Genomic DNA, 21,700 nt, shown 5'->3' with positions numbered 1-21,700 from the left:
TCAAGTAGGATAGTCCAACACTGTTGTTTGGCAGACCAGACTCCCCTGACAACCAAGTCTCCTGCACTGACAGGGTGACCAGGACTCTACCCCAGTGTGACAGGGTGGTATCTCTCATGAGGATCCTCCAAAAGATATAAAGGAAGGTCTACCCCTCCTCCAGAGCTGGATTCCTGAGCCACTAGGCGAGGGACAACCTGGTCTTTGATAATAGGTGAATTGGTCTGTCCAGAGACAGGATAGACTTGTTCCACGATGACAGAATGTTGCATTGTGGAGTAAAACTGGGCAAGTGGAACTGTCTCAAATGAGGCTTTAATCAGACCTAGGACACTTATGCAAAAGTGGAGAGTAGGACAGATCCTGGACTGGAGTGTTCCAATCTGAGACTGCAGTGTCTGATTTTCCTCCTGTGGAAGGAACAATCTGGCCTGAACTGTGTCCAGGATTAGACCCAACTACTCCAAATAATGAGTCGGTTCCAATGATCCAGAACCATTTCTGTAGGTACAGAATCCATCAGAATAAGTACAGTCAACTCCATGTTGTCAGAAAGTCAACACTGACTTTTCCCTTAACAGAAGGTCTTCTAATTATCCCACCATCATGATGCCACAGGAATGCAGCAGAGCCAGTGCAGGAGGCAACATCTTGGTGGCACCCAAGGTGCAGCTGAGAGGCCAAAGAGCAGGCCCCAAAAATTGGTAGTATTTTTTACAGATAAGGAGGGAATAGTCTTTGCAGTCTTTACCATAGGCTTTAGGCTTCTTCTGCTAAGGAAGATGGATGTTCTTGACACAAGTAGCATTCTTGAGGATGTTGTCAGGAGCTGTTCCAAAGAGCCGGAGATCAAAAATGTTTTACACAAAGATTCCGCAGTCCAGCAGCTCAGCTAGTTTCCTATGCATATGAACTGATGTGAGCCACATTCAAGAAATGAGATGGGAGGCCCCTAGTAAACTATCACAGCTGAAATGGAAAGTTACAGCCATCTGCTCCATATGTCCTTAAAGAAAGGGATCAGCCGTGGCAGCAGTAAGACCGTTTTTAAGGGATGTTGACCATCCAGACATGGTTGGACAAAATAAGGTCATAATAGTCAGAATCAGATGAAGGGCCCGCCAGTGAGAACAGAGCTCTAAAAATGGCTTCCAACCATTTATCTTTTTGGTCTTTGAAGACATGGCCACGCCTGGCACAATGGTAAATGCCCTGTTAATAGGCTAATACGCCTTTTGGGGAAGAAAACAGCTTGTCATTATGTTTCCAGTCTCCAAAATGAAATAGTTGGAAAAGCAGACGCAAATATAGAAGTAGTTCCCAGTATTAAGCCGGACTGACCTACCCACTAAGTGAGTATTCAGAGACAGGGCAAGTGCTGAAGCAATGCCAATGGCTCTGGACCTGGAAAGCACTCTGCAGATAATTTGTATCAGAATAGAGTCTGTAAAGTGCCCTACATGGAACCCAGTGGCCAAAATTCACTTCTAGACTATCCCCGCAACATTCTGTCCGGTGGGGTCTGTAGGCAGTACTTCAAAAGCTAGGCTGAGGAAAGCCGAACCAGAGAGCAGTAATCAGAGAGACAAAGCTCCAGTGATGTAGAGAAGAGTCTTGATTGTAGAATCAAAATCAAAGAAAAAGGTTCTAGCAAAAAAAGCAGAACTGTAAAAAATACTTCCATTCTCCTAGGACACTGGCAAAAAACTGAGGCATGCCGGTAGTGTGAGGGGTTATTCAGAGCTGGCCTACAGTTTTTTGTATGCCAGTGTCCAATCCTCTAGTAGGCGGACTTCCTGTTTTTCTTTAATAAGACCTCATTGGCTAAGCTAGATGAAAATGAATTTGCAAAGTGAAAATTCATCACCTCATTCAGTTTAGTGAATGAGGTGATGTTGTGCTGACTTCCATCATATATAAGCAAAAATCCTTGCACAAGATTGGGTATTTTTTGCAATGTGAATTTTCACTTTGTTTCACCATATTCACTAAGATAAGTGAAAGTGTATTTTGAAAGTGAGTATGCTCTACTCATTTAGTATATCAGGGTTATTATGCCTATACATTTGTATGTCTGTAAAAAGCAAAGGGTCCTATAGTTTTTCTAATGGCTTAGCTGATTGTGTGGACTCATTACTGATATGATGCAGTGTACCCCTCTAAAGTAATACTAACAACCTGTGCTCATTCAGTGGTACTCAGTGTTATTTACAATTAATAAGAATAAAAATAATTTTCTAATATGAATGAAGTGTACATTATTGTGTTAGTTACACAAGTAATGGGTCACTGTAGACATTTAAACAGGTCAGGAGGCATCAACCCATACTTAGAGTATTTCTTTAATTCATCTGAAGTGTCATCCACCATATTGCTCTGCTTTGCTTCATGTGCCATGGCCCGGTATAGTTTACAGGCAATTACCGCCTTCACCATAGCCTCTTCCCCAAGTTGCCAGAAGAACATGGCAATTTTCTGTCTCTTCATCAAAACAGCCCAAACTAGCAGGTCATTGTAGGGATACACAAAGCCACCTAATTCATTTTCTTCAGTGGAGGTTAGCTCATCTTTCAGCTTCTTCTTTGATTTCTGGGTTCCAGTGGTCTTCTCCTTTTAGAAAAGCAGTTCAATTAGAAACTGTACAGTGTAAAGACACAACACAAGTGTATGAAAACTTAGAACAAAACAAATTAAATTAATGAACAAAAGAAAAAAAAATGATATGGTATAATTATGCAATTACACTATTTTTTTGCCAGAATGCACCATGTTTTGATTCATAGCACCAGCCTTAGGTATGACATACACATTTATATCTACTACTATTACAGATGTTTATCACCCACACAGTGATCAAAAGATGACAAAATGTACTCACAGTCAAAGGAATGACAAGACTGAATGTGGTGTCTTTAAAGTTCTAAGATGGTGGCAATTACGCATGAATGCGCGGTAGTGTTTGGCCTAGTGTTAAGGTATCCACTAAAACAGTGCACGTGCAGCTCCTCTAACACTGCACATTCATTCCCTGCTATAAGTCTTTAGAAATATGGCGACCAGATCCTGCATTGGAACAACCTTTTAGATTGATCACTCCTGCATATTCAGAGGATCTCGTCACCATATTGCTGAGAACATTGCACATGCACGGGAGTGAGTTCTGCATCATTCTGCTCAGACAAGACCGTGGCTTGTTTCTACTGTGCTGTTGGGGGTCTTGGTTCCAATACTGCACATACATAGAGGATATGGGCACATTCTGTTGGTTCATAACTGTGAAGGACAACCTCACTTAACAAGAGCAGAATGTAAGATCTGAATGCAGACACTCCATTCAGAGTACATGGCTGTGAAATGGAGCTTCTCCTCAGCCCCCAATCTCTTAAGGCAAACGGGCATACTGGCTGTAGAATGTCACAAGCGGACCCAAAGGGAAAAAGGGTAGATGTACTATACTGCGACGGAGGAAAACAGATATAAGGCACTCCAGTGGACTAGGACTGGTGGCAGACAGCAAACATAACTTGAGGACATAACAAAGGTCAGAGCTGGCAGTAGACAGTGAGCATATCTGTGAATGTAGCAAAGACCAAGGCAGGGGGCAGACAGTAGAGGTATCCGTAAACGTATCACTGGTCAGTGCAGGCAGCAGACAGTAGAGGTACTTTTGAATGTAGCAAGGGTCAGCAACAGAAACAAATAGACCAGATGCACTTGGTCAGCAGGAAACTCTACCACAAGCACAAGGATGCAAGCTGATAAACTTTTAAGGTGCATAATGTGAAAGGACCTCAACCCAGGGGTGGAGGGGGTGTGTGTTTGGTTGCCACGGAAGTTATAGCTCAGCAATATGGAAGCACTGGGAGGCCTCCTGTTGCCCAGCAACTGAGACACCAGCTGGAAAGAGAAGGAGTGGGGCTGCATCCTATTGCCTGGTAACCAGGACACAAGCAGGCTTGGGTAAGAGAGATAGCAGAAGGGGGGAGCCGCTAGTGGACAAGTGGGTATACCGGCTGCTGCCTATAACAGAAAACCTGACCTTGACATCAGGAGCTGCAGTTAAGATATACATAATAATACACCCATGGTCTCAAGGATCCCAAGACACAAGCAGTCTAATATTGTGTGCAAATACCTCCAGGTATCTGCGTTTCAGGTCAGCAGTCACAGTAAATTTGAACTTGACACAGGTTCACCTTGGCACGGTTTCTTTTAAAATTTCTTTTACAGCCTATTGGCTAATTTTGATTACTATCTCCAATTAAAGAGTATTTACTAGTTTATCTTGACCTGTATAAATATATTATAAATGGTAATAAAACCGAAACTGCTTCTTAGCAGTCTACTTGACCTGAATTTCTCACGAGTTCTGACTATCCTTAAATTTATGACTATTGCATAAAAGAAACTGACTTCACAGCACTTTCCTTCAAGAATTCACAATAAATCATAATTTATAAGTCATCTGGCAAGCTTTTCTAGTTAGGGTTAGCTAGCAGATTTTTTAAACAAGTAAATGTAAATATATAATTAATAACTGTATATTTTCACATTTAAAGTGGATTATTTATTTAGGTGTAGAATAATAGAAACAAAATGTAGGTAAATGGGGCTTTTAAGGCACCAGGTGACAGATCCAAGAGATTACAACATCCTTAATAACAAAAAAAATCTTTATTGCATACAAAAAGTTTCAAAGGTTTTTAACATGTTGTATGCAATAAAGATTTTTTGTTATTAAGGATGTTGTAATCTCTTGGATCTGTCACCTGGTGCCTTAAAAGCCCCATTTACCTACATTTTTTCTATTGACTTATCAGGGGTGTGGCACCAATTACTCAGGACTCGTTCACGACAATTTGTTTCAAGGTTAGAATAAACTGATATGATTCTACAGGCAATACTTTGAGCAAAAGTAGAAAAAATCACTCGTCATGTGACCCATGAATCCATTCAGGATAATGCATTAATAGAATCGATATGATCTGTCCGTGTTCATTTTGGGGATTTAAAGGATGGACCAAACTACTATATGTGTGTTTCCCATAATTGGATTATTTATTCATATAATGGTCCATTATACTTACCTTGGGATGAGGTGTCCTTGGATAACAGATGCACTTTATGTTATTTCACCCTATTGGACTTCTTTTTTTTCTTATTTTGATTTGTTTGCACTGGATTTGTAACCAGTATTCCAGCACATTATGCTCATTTGGTACCTAGGGAATTGTGCAAGCATTTTTTGTCCTTGTCTTTCATCATAGAAGTTGTAGATGAATTAATATGTCAGTATATTGCTACTGGTTATTGGTATATGGCTGACAGTACCATATTCCATCTTTTTCTGCATTATATACTAGGGAGCCTTTGGCTTAAAGATTAAAATAGGACTCTTTCAGTTAAGGATTATATTATTGTGATGCACAGGTATCATGGTGCAGGCCATTTTAAGCTGATGTTACACCTCTATATCAGCTTATGCGTATATGGTGTTTGTTTTGGTTTGGTTGACATTAATTATACTTTGTATTAGGGATGCACCAATACCGATACTGGAATCGGTGCCAATACCAAGTATTTGGGTGAGCACTCGTACTACCCAAAATGCTTCTGATACTTGTCCTGATGCCGGAACTTCCTTGTCACCAGGGAGAATGAAGCCGGCTTCCTGGCCAATCAGGAAGCTTGGGGGCGAGTCATTACCCACACCCCGGCTTCCTGACGAGGAAGTTCCCGGTATTGGGATAAGTATCGGGAGCATTTGGGCGATATTTATCCCGATGCCTGAACTTCCTCGTCACCAGGGAGCATGGAGCTGGCTTCCCAGCCAATCAGGAAGCCGGGGGCGGGTAATAGCTCGCCCCCCAGGTTCCTGATTGGCCGGGAAGACAGCTCCATGCTCCCTTGTCAGTTGGTGATGAGGGAGTATGGAGCCGGCTTCCCGGCCAATGAGGAAGCCCGGCGGCCAGTCATTACATACCGCCCGGCTTCCTGATTGTCCGGAAAGCTGGCCAATCACGAAGCCGGTCGGCGAGTCATTACCCGCGCACAGCTTCCTGATTGGCCAGAAAGACGGCTCCATTCATTTGAATTGTATGTAATCATCATTAGGGGATATCCCATTCCAATAATTTTTCAGGGGTACACATATTTTGTACTTATTAATAAAGTATTTTATTTATCTATACAAAAGGCTGATACAGACAGTGGTGCAGTTTGTTTATGTAAGGGAATGTTGGTGTGATTTTCTATTATGCTACTGTGTGAATATTGCGTCTCCAATAGCTGATCATAGGCATTTGATAACATATTGAAGGGAATATACTGTACTACCGAAAATGAAATTTTCAGTTTCACTGAAAGAAAAGGATTTACAATAACCACACATAATTGCAATATTCCCTTGCAGGTCTCTGCAATGCATGCAAAAACTCAACCCAAGTGTTAAAATAGAAGTAGAGTAGATCTGATTTTATGCTCACTTAACTAGTGTTACCGAACAAGTGATTTCTATCATTATAAGAGAAGATGGGTTTGGTGCACTGTTTCCATTAATTTACAATACATACAAGTACATGAAAGTAGTTATTTAGGGGAAATAAATTATTTATGAGAGCTATATTTAGGAATCATACTCCCTAGCTACCTAAACTTGATGTCTCTGTGCATTGCCCTACTTATCTGCTACTAGACTTACCCACAAGTTACCAGAGACGGCCTGGCAAGGAAAAAAGAATAAGGGGTCTATTCACTATGCTGCCGAAGGATCTAGCCGTAGCTTCAGCTGATCCTTCGGCTAGCTTCGGCCCCAGGACCCCTTCGGTTCTGTAGAACCGAAGGGCTGCTGTACGGGCTATTCACTATAGCCCGTACAGCTGCCGAAGTCGGCCGAGCGGCTCTGTCGAGTCGAAGGCATATGCTTCGGCTCGACTGAGCCGAGGTGAAAGCCGAAGCTGGCCGACAGCCTGCAGATGACGGCAAAAGAAACAAAAGAAAACGAACCATAGGAATGCATAGCTAGATTCATATTGGTTATTTCACTTTGCAATAGCCAATAGGAATCTAGCTATGCATTCCTATGGTGGTTTTTTTTTTTTTATCAGACTGACGGCGGCCGGTGGCCCTGATGTCAGGAAAAAATAAAAAATAAACCAGAGCAGAGAAAGGTTTACTCTGCTCGATCGAGCAGAGTAAAACTTTCCGGGAGAAAGTGTTTCTCTCCCGGGCGGCCGGGAGCCGCTAAGCGACCCCTGGAAAATCGTCGCGACCCACAGGTTAAGAACCGCTGGTCTATGCCAATGTACTAGTATTCATACATACACAATTACAAGTGCCTACAAAAGAAGCTATATCAGCTTTCTGTTTCAAACTCGTATTGCTGTACTGTTCCAACCCAGGGTCAGATTTGAACGAACACTTTCAGAAAAAAAGACTTCTTTGATTGTAAAGGCAATACAAGTCACGACATTTGTTCCTGTTATTTGAAATGTTTAGTAAGTTGCTAAGAGATTACACAAATGTATAAATAAATTCTAGCTTAGCTTCAATGTTTATGTTACAGTTCCTGCTCTAAATTCCTGCCCACATAAGTAATCTTGTATGTGCACTTGGCAGATTAGAAACCTAACTCTAGGAGAAGGCTTTCAATTAAACTGGATATAAAACTTGGAAGGATCACCTTGCGCTTAAAAGGTTGGGCTGTTCGGCAGAACTGGGAATGTAAGGTATTCTCAGGTGATGGAAGCTTGCTGTTCATCTGGCTGTTCTGGTTTATGGAAAGATGAGAGAGGCTCCGTACAAGACTCGTAGTAGAATTGTGGGTGGTTCTCTAAGACAAAAGGCAACAAAACAAATTAGAAACTTGGCTTTAATATATGCATTAACAAAGCATTTAAATGATATCATAATAAAAGGTAATTAGTGTATTAAAGTGTAGGTAAAGTAGACATTTTGTTTGAGATTTTAGATATAGCAGTTAAATGTTAAAACCCCAATCTGATTATTTTTTGTTGTCTTTATCCTGCAGGGGAAATTTTCCAGCACTTCCAGTCCTGGAGACACAACAGAGAATTAGATGTAATCTCTTTAACCACTTAATGACCAGGGTGTTAAAGCCCCTTCCTAGCCAAGCCATGTTTCAGTATTCAGTACTGTGGTATTTTGACTGTCATTTAATCAGTCATAAAACACTGTGTTGAAATTATTTTATACCATTTTTGGGGGACAGATAGAGCTTTGGTTTGGTGGTATTTAATCACCACTGGGGTTTTTATTTTTTTTCTAAAAATGTAAAAAAATAAAACCTGTTTTCCCCTCATTATGTTATAAAACATTTATTAGTACCCAATTTTCAGGGAAAATATAAAAGACGGGGTCATGTCAGGTAAATAGACACCAAACATGTCAAGCTTTAAAATTTTGTGCGCCCGCAAAATCGCCAAAAAATGCCATACCTAAAATTGGCCATAGGTGACGCTTTAAAAGCTTTTACAGCTCATCAGTTTAGTGTTATCAGTAATTGATGGCCCTAGAATTATTGTTCACACTCTGACATTCACGGCAAAATGTAACATGTGTGTCATAATAATTGTTTTCCGCACGTAGGCATACCCGATGCGTATTTACGTTTATATGTGCGTGCACGTAGGGGTGGGAGCCTTTTTGGGGCGTTTTTTTCTTTTTTTATATATGTGTCTTTCATTTTTTTTCTACACTTAACTTTATTGCTATCACATAGGGGTATAACAAGCCTCCTATGTGGTAACAAATATACAATGAAAGGTCCTCCTTATGGAGACATCAGGGGTCTCTATGACCCCTAATGTCACCTTGGAACCCCTATAGAAACTTATCAAGCAGAGATCAGCTTCACCAGCTTCTTCTCTGGCTATAGCAGCCAGAGAAATGACAGCTAAAAGCGGAAGTGATGTAACACTTATCGATTCAGCCTTTAGAGAGAGAGAGGAGGAGAGATCAGTAGTGGAGGAATGCTGATATCTCCTCTGTCATCACTGGAAACAGCCGATGTGCCGGTCCCGGGCCTGCAGGGGAGACAGCGGAGCCCGGGATAATCAGCAGCGGTGGTGGAGGGGAGGAGCGCGGCAGAGGAGGGGGGCGCACAATGTTTGTTGATATACAAGCAATCGGACAGCTGTAGAGCTGCCTGTACGCGTGTAACAGCCGGTACCGGCTGTTTACATGAACAGCAGGATTCTGCTCGCGCATGTGTGAGCAGAAAAAATTACGTACAGGCACGCCGGGAAGAAGTTGCCGCCTGCCCATTGTAAATACACAGTGGTTAAAGTGGATAGAATTCACATCTTAGACACCTGTCTCAGGGGAAAGTATCCCGGTTGAGAATTTTCCTTCTGGTGACAACTGTAAAGATTTGGGTTTACCATAACTTTCTGTCTCTGAGACAATGTTCACCAAGAAAAATACAGCGGAGAGACAAATAGCAATAAGACAAGAAGGCATTGTTTGCCTGATGAAGGGACCAAATGTGGCCCTGAAATGTTGTTTGCTTTATGATAGGGTGAACGTGTGTCAATAAAAAGACATATTTGAATCACAATTGGAGTGCTGGTGATTCATTTTTTTCATCAGTATTGCCTTATGTGACGCCAACCGCTTGTCACTGCAGCACCCACAATGGGTTACACTAAAATTCTACGGTCAGGAGTGTGATGGGATAAGTTCAATAAAATACAACAATGAAATGCTGAAAGGGGATCGGACCCACTCTATCCAAGACTAAAACAAATGTTGCTTTTACATGAACCTTTGGGCTGATTTATGAACGTTTCACCCAGCATATAGATGGGAGAATGTCGTTTGGGTGGCATTACTGCCACTAGTGGTAGCCAAGGAGCATAGCAAATACCTATCAACTGGGAAGACCATTCTTATCTTTAGTGAGAGCTAACAAGAGTAGTTGTCAAAAAAAAGAAAAAAAATATTTTAAGGTTAGCACACTCCTGAGCCAATAAAAGTATAACCATGCATTCTGAACTTCCAACAGTTGTATGACACTACCCTTGTGGACTCCATTAGTTCCAAAAGGCTATACTGATTACAGGAAATGCAGTTTTGAAGTGGTTGGAAGGTCATTTGGTTCCTACAGAAGCATATGCTTTTCCGTAGCTGCAGCTTCTGTTTATACACACTTGCATTCCACAAGCAAATCAATACAAAATGATGTATGATATTCATAAACTTTTGCCTCCCAACCCAAAAAAGAATTCAGTTGTCAACCTTGAAAAAAATCAGTGAGTAAATGTACCTTTTGCTTTCTGTAAAGGCCATTGTACAGCACTCGAAAACTCTTCCTTGTGTAACTACTCCGATAAGCTCCACCAATCAGGTATTCAATGACCAATCCCACATCAATTAGAGTGATTCTGTAGTCTAGGGCAAGATGACACTGTTGGAAAATAAAAATAATGTTTATTTCACACCTAAATATGAGCAAATCACATACAAGTATTTAATATGAGATCTCAAAAACACATTATAACCTACAGTAATTTTGGCATCATGGTATTGCAAGATTTTGAACGGTTGTCATTGGAAATTTAGCAATGATCATTTAGCAACATGTTTATTGGGACACTGTAGAACTGAATTAATACATCAAAATATGAATGAGCAACATGTTCCTTAGCATTTGTGTGTACTTTCTCTAGAAACTGTTTTCAGGTGTTCATATTATACTAAATTTAATCTCATAGAACACAGCGACAAAGTCCCTTTAACTGAACTTGGTTCAGCTGCCGTATGTTGAAGGATTCCACGGGAGATTAGGATGGCAACGTATTTCATCTCCAAATGGATTAACAAAGATTGACAGTAACAGTATTCATAGAAAAATAAATAAATAATTGAGTAATTACATCATTTAAGATCAAAAGCAGAGTCAGTGGCTAAAAGTCTAATATAAATAATGTGCCACATGGATAAGAGAATTATCTGACGCTGTGCAGAAATTCTGCAACTTCAGTATTATAATTGCTTGCAAACAATGGAAATATTAACAAAAGAGAAATTAGTCTTCCTTTGCTTGTAAATGGCAAAAAATAGATAAATATAGAGAAGTATCAATTTCTGTAGCAGTTAAAGAAACAATATGTAAGGCCCATATGTACTGATATCATACCTCTATCGTGGCATTGTGCTTGGAACTAGAATCAGAAACCAGTCCTGTTCCATGGTGGGATTTCCCTATTATTTATTTTTTCTCCAAGCAATTTGTTTCAACTATTTTTACTGGTTTAAAGTAAGTGACTCCACTTTTCTCCACTGTTCTAAGCAATGTGGTCTGCTCACTGACCAGCCCGGAAGAGCAGTGAAGAAGCATGACCAGAATGATGAGCAAATGACTCTCCTCCTGTCAACACACGCTCAGTGTCAAAATGACCGCACTGCACAATGTAGTAGAAACTGACAGCTACACACTGCTGACACTGCTTTCTGAGTTCAGCTGCGCAGTTGATTACAGGAGGTTACATTCAAGTTTTTTCACAAGTGGTGGTCAAAAATACAATAAATGTTATGCTGTGGCCAACACACTTTCATGTATCAGATCCTTTAGTAGGTTAAGGTCTTTGCATTAAAACAAAGCAAGATTAGAGTTGGATACACAAATAAATAATAACATCTGCATAGAATTTCTGCAATCACCTGTTTTGCATCTCCAACAAGATGGTGCAAGAGCAGATTTGTTGGTCCTTGTTTCTTTAATGGAAAAAAGAAAAAGAAAAACACTCAATTAGGAGCTTTAATATACAGTTAAGGGATAATTATGGTGTGAGTGAATTCCACTTATCTCCATAGTTAGAGCTGAAGTGTGACAATGAAACTGTCACACATCGGCTCTATTGATCTGGAAGTGAGCGAAAACACCGCCGTTCGCTCACTTCCCGATCATCTCCCTGCAGTAAGCAGTGACTGACCCCCCGCAGGGATTCCCCCCTCCCCTCTCCGATCCTCCAGCACTTACTGGAGGTAGCGGACATAGCTGGCTCTGCCCCTATATAGGCAGAGCCCACTGTCAATCAGCCAGCTTGGTGGATCTTGACACTATTGTCAGGATCCGTCCCAGCTGTGGCGGTCTCAGTATATAGCGAGCAATAGCCCGCTATATGCTGAGTTTTGGGTCATGCGAGGATGTTAGCATATGTCCTCCTGTGGCCCTAAAGAGAACTATAGAATAAAAAGGTTACCCAATCGTTCTCTTTTAAGTCCTCTGCTTGAAGATACAGTACCTTGCAAAGCAGACACATTTTGAAGTTTAGAAGCTGATCAAACATAGCACATGGTCTCTTGATGAATGAAACATGCATTGTAAGTACAGAAAAATGTCTGGAAAAATGATCTGATGTTTAGAAGAGTGCACTAGCAGTATGCCTATATAAGATGTCCATATACAGTATAGCATAAAAATGAGCAAAAAAGGTTAACATATTTTTCTCCTGTCATATGAATATGCATTATCCCAATGGAGTCCATTACCTATTCAAGGGAGATAATGGCAGGATGAACTCATTTAAACACTTAAAAATTGTATCACTTGTAGATAATTAAGACAGTTGTTATCTTGAAAACATGAAATAATGGCAGGACAAAGGTTCAGGTGAGCAAAGTACAGATATCTAGATTGTCTTATAGTCATTTATTTAGACACTTACAGTATTATAAAGCTCTTCCAATCTGCTTATTGTCAGAAAACGATGCATATTCACTCCATATTCAATTAGTAATTTCACAAAGTCCACACGATCCATTACCAGAGCATCCTGCATTGCTTGTTCTAAAGAGCCCACCTTTCAAGAGACAGAAGTGTCAAAAATGTGAAATAATTTTTCTTACAATAAACATGCACGATGTACTGTATATATATATATATATATTAACAAAGCAAATGTATATTTCTGATCAATAACTTTTGTAAGTCAAGCAAGACTGTTGTTATCCTTTTTTCGCATACAGTCTTGCTTGACTTACAAAAGTTATTGATCAGAAATATACATTTGCTTTGTATATTGCTATTGCACAACAATATTTGCACAACATGCTATTGTGGCTGGAATCAATCATTGAAGCTGCACCACATGTATAAGAAATAAACCTATGTACTAAAAATTACAAAAAGGAACAGATTTTTTTTAAAGCACCAGGTATTTGTGTCTCATAAATGTAAAACCAACAAGCAGAGTTAATCACTACATCGACAGAGGTTATAAGAAGATATTTCTGTCAGTTAGTTGAACAGTTAAAAGAACTTGCTTGAAGACTGCTGAAATATCAGTTTTGGGTGAAAAGATCCTTTAAAGCAGGATTCCGTGCACAAATTTTATTAACCCTTACAACGGGGCTCTTCCCCAACTGCAAAGGTTAACTGCTCATTTTTGTCTAGGTTTAAAAAAAAATGTTATACAACCCGATCCTCAGAGCCGGCATGCTCTTAAGCTCGCTCCCACTCCGCTGCATTAGTCTAAGGATCCTTGAGTCATCACATTCTATACACAGCGTATACCATAGGATGTGAGAAAGCCGAGGGAGATACCATCGCTGCAGTGTAGAAGGAGAGAGGCTGGAAGGAGAACGGTGACAGCCGGCCCGGCTTTGAGGATTGGGTGAGTATAACTTTTTTATTTTCCTCCCTAGACAAAAATGAGCAGTTAACCTTTGCAGTGTGGGGGTAGCCCCATTGTAATAAAATTGGTACCTGGATTTCAGCTTTAAAGGAGAACTATGGGGTTAGGGCTTTTCCCCATAGTTCTCCTTAGGGTAACGGGAGGACACAAACTAGCGTCCTCCAGTCACACTAAGCTCAGTATACCACGAGCTGCAGCTCGCGGTATACTGAGACGCCGCAGCTGAAGCGGATCCCGACAATTATCTCTGGATCCGCCCAGCTGCGTGAGTGACAGCTGGCTCTGCCTATCTAGAGGCAGAGCCAGCTGTACCCGCCCCCTCCCCCGTCCGTTCCGTCAGTCAGCGCTGGCGGATCGGAGCGGGGAATCCAGTCCCACCCCTGTCCCAGCAGAGAGCCGTGACAGGATCGAGAGGTGAGCGAACGCCGGTATGTGTTCGCTCACTTCCCGATCTACTGAGCCAACCTGTGACAGTTTCATTGTCACAGGTCGACTAGAACTATGAGGATGAGTGAAAAGCACTCACTTCATAGTTCTCCTTTAAGCTTAACACTAAAAAGATCCTTTAAAAGAGAACTATGGGGTTAGTGTTTTTCCCCATAGTTCCCTTAAGGGTCACGGGAGGACATATACTAACCTCCTCCCGTGACCCAAAGCTCAGTATATCGTAAGCTACAGCTTGCGGTACACTGAGACCACCGCTGCCGGGACGGATCCCGAAAGTAGTGTCGAGATCCACACCGCTGAATGAGTGACAGCTGGCTCTGCCTATCTAGAGGCAAAGCCAGCTGTACCCGCCCCCTTCCCCGTCCGTTCCTCCAGTCAGCGCTGAAGGATCGGAGCGGGGAGTGGGGGAATCCCTGCAGGGAGCCATGACTGACAGTCACAGCTCTCTGCAGGGAGATGATCAAGAAGTGAGCGAGCGACAGTATGTGTTCGTTCACTTCCCGATCTATTGAGACGACGTGTGACAGTTTCATTGTCACACGTCAGCTCGAACTATGAGGATAGTTCTCCTTTAAGCATAACACTAGAGAGACGTGAACACTTTGGGCCTAAACAAAAGAAGTAGTATTTCATGAGTATGGGTTGAATTCCTAAAGAGATACAGTATAACAGCCAGTGGGTAATTAAAAACTACAAGCACTTATCTATTATTAAAATATCAGAATTGGATAGAGCATTTTAATTTTTATATTTTGCAACAAAGGTACAAAGCAACAGTCACCTTTATGAATATACACACACTTCTAAAGTAAGTTACAGCAGAAAGGAAACAGTAGAACTTTACTCATAGAAGACCATAGCTAGAGTAACTGCTAAGTGGACAAGCATCAGTGAAAAACGTAATTAGCTCAGGTACCAGGGGGTATGATCCTGACACTGATTAGAAAGCGCTGTTCCCACAAATAATGTGTTTCTAAAGGGAAACTATAAAGTTATCTATTCCTCCAGGCATCTGGAATCAGTAATTCAGGAGCTGTTCATCCAAGTGGAAAATAGGAGTTGACACGGTTCTGGTCAGGTGTACAGCACAACAAGTTGGAACCAGATTAAGAAAGGCAAAAAGAAATGATCTTAATGAAGGAAGGACAATCAGCATTTAGCATCTTATGCACAAAGGTGTAGGAGGAAAGAACAGCAGCCCGATTATCCCATTCATGTTTCCATGGGAAAATAGAAGGAAAAATGGTGTTATTGGCAACAACAGTTATTTTCCTTCATATATAAGGCCTAAGGCCCCTAAGGTTCTGTATTGCACAACAAGTAAGAAGTCTATGGGGATGCTTTCAGATTTAGCTGTATTGTATAACTACAGAATACTAGTAACAATATTAAGAACAATAATACAAACTTTCCAGTGCTGCCCATACACTAGAATGTGTTTCTTAGCAATGTCCACCCTGTTCCAAGTCAGTGCCAAGCTCAGCTGATCTGGGGCTGACATGTTGGTCCCTATAAAACAAAATGTTTAAAAAACATCAATTTTGCACAATAAACTGAACCTGTTAAACAGATAAAATGGCATTTGTATCACAGAAACATAATATATAGAAGTGCTGTAAATGTATTCATAAAGTTATAAGCCAACATAACAATCAAAGTCTTTATGAAGAGAGGGAAACATTAAAACCCAAATGGACCTTTAGTGTGAATCAACTAACTACACTCCAGGTTTTTTTTAAGAGCAGACATTAATGCTGTCAGTAAAATACTCACTGCTCACTGGAGAGCTCTGGTTCTAACTCAGTAGGGGCTGTGTCAGGCCTCTGCAGAGAGACCACTGCTTCCTGCAAAGAACAAGAGTCCTTCTCTGCAGCATGGTGGATTTTCTACTCAGGCTGTGGCTGCTTGCTACAGAAAACCAATTGGAAGACTTAGGGGGTTATTCACTATGGAGCCGAAGGATCCAGCCGTAGCTTTGGCTGATACTTCGGCTCTCTTCGGCCGCCTCTGCCCTTCAGCAGCCGAAGGCAGCCGAGCCGTAGACATATGCTTCGGCTCGACTGAGCCAAAGTGACAGCCGAAGTGTGGAGAAAGGTCGGCCGAAGCCGACCGATCTCCAAGCAAATGACAGCTGGGCGGAGTCAGCTGTGATCTCACGGCTGGCTCCACCCAGTTGTAATGACAGATCAGTGTCCCAAATGACCTGGGGACGCTGATCCGTCATTAAACAATACCAACTGGGCGGAGTCGGACAGTTTTTATTCATTGGCCGGGACCTGCAAGAAGACTCTGGCAGGTGCCAGCCAATAGGAGACAGTTGGGCGGAGCTAGCCGTCACTGCTAGCTCAGCCCAATTGTTTTTTTTTCTTTTCTTTAAAATATTTTTTTTTATATTTTCCTATTTGTTTACATTTTTAAAATCATTTTGCAACTTTTTTTTATTTCACATTTGTTTCACCGAGCAGAATAGCCGAGCTGAATGCCACATGGCGGCATTTGGCTGTTCACTCACTGCCGTTTGGCCCCCATGAGAATAGGGGTGAGCAGCCGTGAGTGAGCTGCCAGAGCTTCGGCTCAGCCGATCCAGATGTTGGATCGGCTGAGTCAAAGTCCTTCTGCACTTCAGCTGACCTAAGGCAACTGATGCACGGCTGATTTTAGCCCATGTACAGCTGAAATCAGCAGTACAAGCCAGAAGTGAATAGCCGAACAGCGTTCGGCTCACTTCACTTCGGCTGGGTTATTCACTCGGCTGCTTTGTAAATAACCCTGTTAGAATGTATTTAAATGGAAAATACAACTACTATGTATGCAGACTACAGAACTGGGTTTTAATTAAAGCTAAACTACAGGCAGATTTAAAAATCACAATTTTTTAGAGTTATCTATTCATTTTTTTAAAAATGGAAATGTGTGGTTGACATAGAAGAAGCCCTAATATTAGCCTTTTGTAATCTTCTGCGCTGCAGCACACTGGGAGAGGGAGCGCAACACTCGAACAAATCAAAGGTCTATATCTCTAAACAGTGCTGTCAATAAATATCTGAACATGCTTACTGGAAGAGAGAGCAGAGTGATTACTTCATCACTGTTTTAATTCTCCTTCACTCTCCAGTCACAAGCTGGCAGAAGGATGGTGACTCACCTGTAATTCCCAGTTACAGCAGAGGAAACTGTGGTCACTGACATATGGCTGTGCTGAGGGTACTTGAAGCACAAGAGTGGTTGAGTACTACCACAACTGTGCTGGAAGGTAAAGTATGTGTAAACTGTAAGAATGCACTTATCTTATTTGCTCCGTTTTGTTCTGTTAACTATACCATTGCAAGTGTTTTGTAATACAGTATGTGCTTGTACCTGTTGATCATGCCAGAAATCTTGTGAACTCGTAACTTCCTGTTCACTCTGCTTATGGTGCATTCTTTTTGGCTACATTGTTTGCAGTTCTTTTTTTGTAGGCCACAGAACAACTTTCCACTATGTTATGTAGAAGCTAACTGGCGGAGGTTTCTGTAGATCTGTCCTGGGTTGACAATGCTGCTCCTCCATAGATACAGTACAGTGAGTGAGCTTTGTCACCCTAGGACAGGCAGTGTGTTACTAGCAGGATTGACAGGTGAAAATAAAAGCTAAAATCATGAAAAATAGAAAACTAATGTAGCCACCTACATTAAATAAAGTATTTGGTCTCTTTCAAACAGTTCATACTGTATGTATGTATTCTACTGTATATTTAGCTATTAGTGTGGAGTTCAGCTTTAATGTTCGTTTAGGATGATTTCTCAGTTCTCAAGACATTTATATAACATAATTCGGTTTACAGTACAAATAACTGAGATAATACTTTTTTTATGTTTTACAGCAGCATGGTCACTTAGGATTGAAATGTACACTGCCTGGCCAAAAAAAATTCACTACCTGGATTTTGGCCAGTGTTATGATCTGGGGTTGCTTTATTTAGTCAGGTCTAGGTTCAGCAGCGTTATGTCCCCAAAAATGAGGTCAGCTGCCTTCCTGAATATACTGAATGACCAGGATTTTCCTTCAATAGGTTTTTTTCTTCCCTGATGGCATGGGCATATTCCAAGATGACAATGCCAGGATTCATAAGGCTCAAATTGTGAAAGAGTGGTTCAGGGAGCATAAGACACCATTTTCACACATGGATTGGCCACCACAGAGTCCAGACCTAAACCCCATTGAGAATCATTGGGATGTGCTGGAGAAGACTTTACATAGTGGTCTGCCTCTCCCATCATCACTACAAGATCAAGATCTACAAGTGAAAAATTAATGCAACTCTGGACAGAAATAAATGTTAAGAAGTTGCATAAGTTTATCGAAACAATGCCATGGTGTATGTGTGCCGTAATCAAAGCTTGAAGGCGGTCCAATGAAATTTTAGAGTGTGTGATTTTTTTTGTTAGCCAGGCAGTGTATAGAATAATGCTTTGCCGCCCAAATCAAGTCGTATGCAACCTTAGATCAGCCCACACAGCCCCACTATCCTGCCAAAGTCACAAAGCCTAACTAGCTTATAGTATATGTAAAGCCGAAACATTTTTCTTTTTTTTTTTTCATCTCTATGCCCTAGTGACCATTGTAATTAGAACTGGCAGTTAATGAAACTTCAAAATACTGAGCTCTCCCCAGAACAGAAATAGAAAGAAAAACTTTCAATAGGGACACTTGTGTTGATAAATGTCTAATAGGACATTTCCCTGATGTTGAATAGATTTATTCTCATTTACTTTTGCGTCTACAGGAGAGGAAGTAAAGGGAAATCTCTCTATAGGGACACAGAAGATAAAAAATTGTAGGAGTTTTAACTCCATACTTTATCCAAAACAAACAGAAATCCATGTGGTTATTTATATATTTTAACTAGCAAAAATGTTTAAATATTGATGTACTTTCCGTCATTTGAGCAGCCACAGGGCCTGATAGTGTGGTTAGAAATAATACATAGTTGCCTAAAAACAGTGGTGATCTTTCAGCATTTATTAGAGCATCCAATGATGTTTTCATTGATTTTTTATATTAGTATTTTCTATACTTTATACTGAGTAAAGCAGGAAGAACATATACGGTTATACTTATTATGAGGCGAGCAGAATAACAATCATCCTGTGTCTTTGCTGGTCCTATATATCCCCTTTTGCCTTTTTTATTCCCAATGCACCCGGAATGTTTGTATCTTACCCTTTAGAAGAGCTGTCAGGATGGCCACATCAATGTCTTGTTGTTCTTCAGACTCTACATCATAAATGGTAATCTGCAAGAGGGAAACAATCTAAAGTATTTCATTTTTATACCACAAATCCAGACATTTAAAGTTGAACTTCAGGCAAATATATCACTTTGGATTTAAATCATTTATTGGAGGTTGATTATATTTGTTTTCAGCATTTAGACATACTTTTTGTTTGATATATTAAGAGAGGTTCAGCGCGGTGCATTGTTTTAAGAATTTCACACTACATAGTTGGCACGGCAGCGGACTTTATATAGTTAATTTTGACACTTAGCTTATTGGTATCCATTTAGCGTGGATTAGCTGTTGTAAAAATATAAATGATAGCTATTTATTCCAGTAACAAATTCAGTTAATGGACGTTCGAATAAAGCTTGTATAAATACATGCATTGGTCTTCATAACAGCTCACTGTACATAAAGTTTCACATTTACAGATGGGGACAAGCAGCTTAAGCCAACCACTCTCTGCTAACCTCAGGGTTGCATTTAGTCATTGTGCTGCTCTAGGCATATCTAAATGATAACATTATTTTGTACAACCTCCACCTCATGATTATTTTATCAGAAAGCTGCCGCTTAAATGCACTAATAGGGGCAGCATGGATGCTGCTCTATTTGCAAAACTACTAACTTTACAAACCACATAAAAAGAGAAAGAATAGATGGTTTCACATCTATCATTTGAACTATAAAGAACCTACTGATGCCTCTGAACATCCACCTCATTCAATTTACCCTTTAATTATCTTACTGACCCCATCAAAGTAGTATTGTTTGACTACACTGGAGAAAGCTGAGAATACTGACCATACTGTGATGTGCACTCTGCTTCTGTTGCACTCTTTGGTATGGAGAAGAAGACAGGGGGAGGTTTCTGTAGCTCTGTTCTGTTTAACGATGCTGCTCCTCCATAGATACAGTACAGGGAGTGAGCTTTGTCACCCTACTAGAAAGCTGAGAATACTGACTTTCCTGTGATGTGTGAATGGAGCGCCTGGATGTCAAGTTTGGCTAAAGGGAAATACCAATCTAGCAAATAAAACAGTCATTGTATATAGAGTATAGATGTGTATCTAACTATTTGCCTGTCTTCTAGAAGGAGAAACAGTCCAGATTTACCAACTATTTTAGCTTAGAGGATTTAACACCCTACTAGAACAATGGCATCTGCAGAATGTACTGTATTTAATAATGACTGCAAAAAAGGACAATAACATGTAATACACTATAGATCTGGTTACTGCTGAGCATGCATGGAAATAATAAGCTCCCTTCATACCAGTGGAGGAAAACAGTCAAGTTTAGAAAAATGAAGAAAGTAATGACTAAAACATTTATAAAATGTTAAACCATTAAAGAGGACATGGTATTATCTAATGATCACTCGGTTTACATGTATATCAGCAAAGAGCAAATTATAACATGAAGATGCAGTGCGCTAAAAACACATTATGCAAATAAAAGTTCAAGAACATTCTAACTATGGGCACAGTTATTCTTGCTCTGGCTATCTTTAAAATATTATTTTGAATAAGTAAAATAAGAAACTAACAGTTTGACAAAAAAAAATGTAATTCCACTCTTGCCAATAAACTCACGCATTTCAATTTACATTCCTTCCTACATTCAATTTAGCAGAAAGTAAATGAATGATAGAATGACTTACAGAATCCCGGTACTCCATACACTCAAGTAGAATACATAAAACATGATTAGCTTGTCTATGACCGAGATTAAATGTTTTCTGAATCATCTGCAAGATTTCATCCTTTAAGTGTGGAGAGATTTCCCTGATGGAGACAAAGATGACACAGGTGTTATTACAATGTGACATGGTCTACTGGAGGGAAGTAACCTAATGCAACCAGTTATAAACTTTCAGCAGCTTTTAGATAGAAGAATGTAATAAGAAAAATGGAAATGTTAATCTGTATTTGGTTAAGTCACTCCACTTCAATGCTTTTGGGTTTCACCTACTTTTAACGTTCAAAAACATGGACAGTAGACTCAACTCATATAGGTAACAAACCAGGATAAGCATTTTTATTTTCAAAAAGGTGAAAATAAAAATGTTTGTCCAGGTATTCAAGTCCCCAATGAGATTTGAATATTACAGTCACATGGTAAAAATAAAGATCTTCATCCTGGTGTTAAAGCTTTTTAAATTGAGCCTTTTGTACAGTATATATAAAGATTGTACCGCTACATATCTAATTCTGTAGGTAAAGGTTTGTATTCCATGAATTAGGAACATTTACCAAACTTGTTGACCATTAAATTATAATATTTTACTGCTGGCTGTCATTAATACAATTAACCTACAGTGTGTGTATATATA

The 21,700-nt window shown here is 40.3% G+C and overlaps 1 protein-coding gene across 1 annotated transcript in view; it reads right to left on the bottom strand.

Moving 5' to 3' along the window:
- The window catches only part of TRPM6 (transient receptor potential cation channel subfamily M member 6), a 148,253-nt gene that overhangs the window by 78,535 nt on the left and 48,018 nt on the right, over positions 1-21,700 (bottom strand). The window contains exons 9-16 of the mRNA XM_018566528.1: positions 21,029-21,152; positions 19,308-19,380; positions 15,514-15,614; positions 12,690-12,824; positions 11,683-11,736; positions 10,286-10,426; positions 7,682-7,831; positions 2,330-2,610 (exon numbers count right to left, since the gene is read on the bottom strand). Of these exons, the coding sequence (XP_018422030.1) occupies positions 2,330-2,610; positions 7,682-7,831; positions 10,286-10,426; positions 11,683-11,736; positions 12,690-12,824; positions 15,514-15,614; positions 19,308-19,380; positions 21,029-21,152 (1,059 nt within the window). The remainder of the gene's footprint in view (positions 1-2,329; positions 2,611-7,681; positions 7,832-10,285; positions 10,427-11,682; positions 11,737-12,689; positions 12,825-15,513; positions 15,615-19,307; positions 19,381-21,028; positions 21,153-21,700) is intronic.

This window comes from Nanorana parkeri, unplaced genomic scaffold, assembly GCF_000935625.1.
Source record: "Nanorana parkeri isolate BGI_ZX_2015 unplaced genomic scaffold, ASM93562v1 scaffold957, whole genome shotgun sequence".
In the NCBI taxonomy this organism is placed as follows: Eukaryota; Metazoa; Chordata; class Amphibia; order Anura; family Dicroglossidae; genus Nanorana; species Nanorana parkeri.
This window is presented reverse-complemented; position numbering and strand designations above follow the sequence as displayed.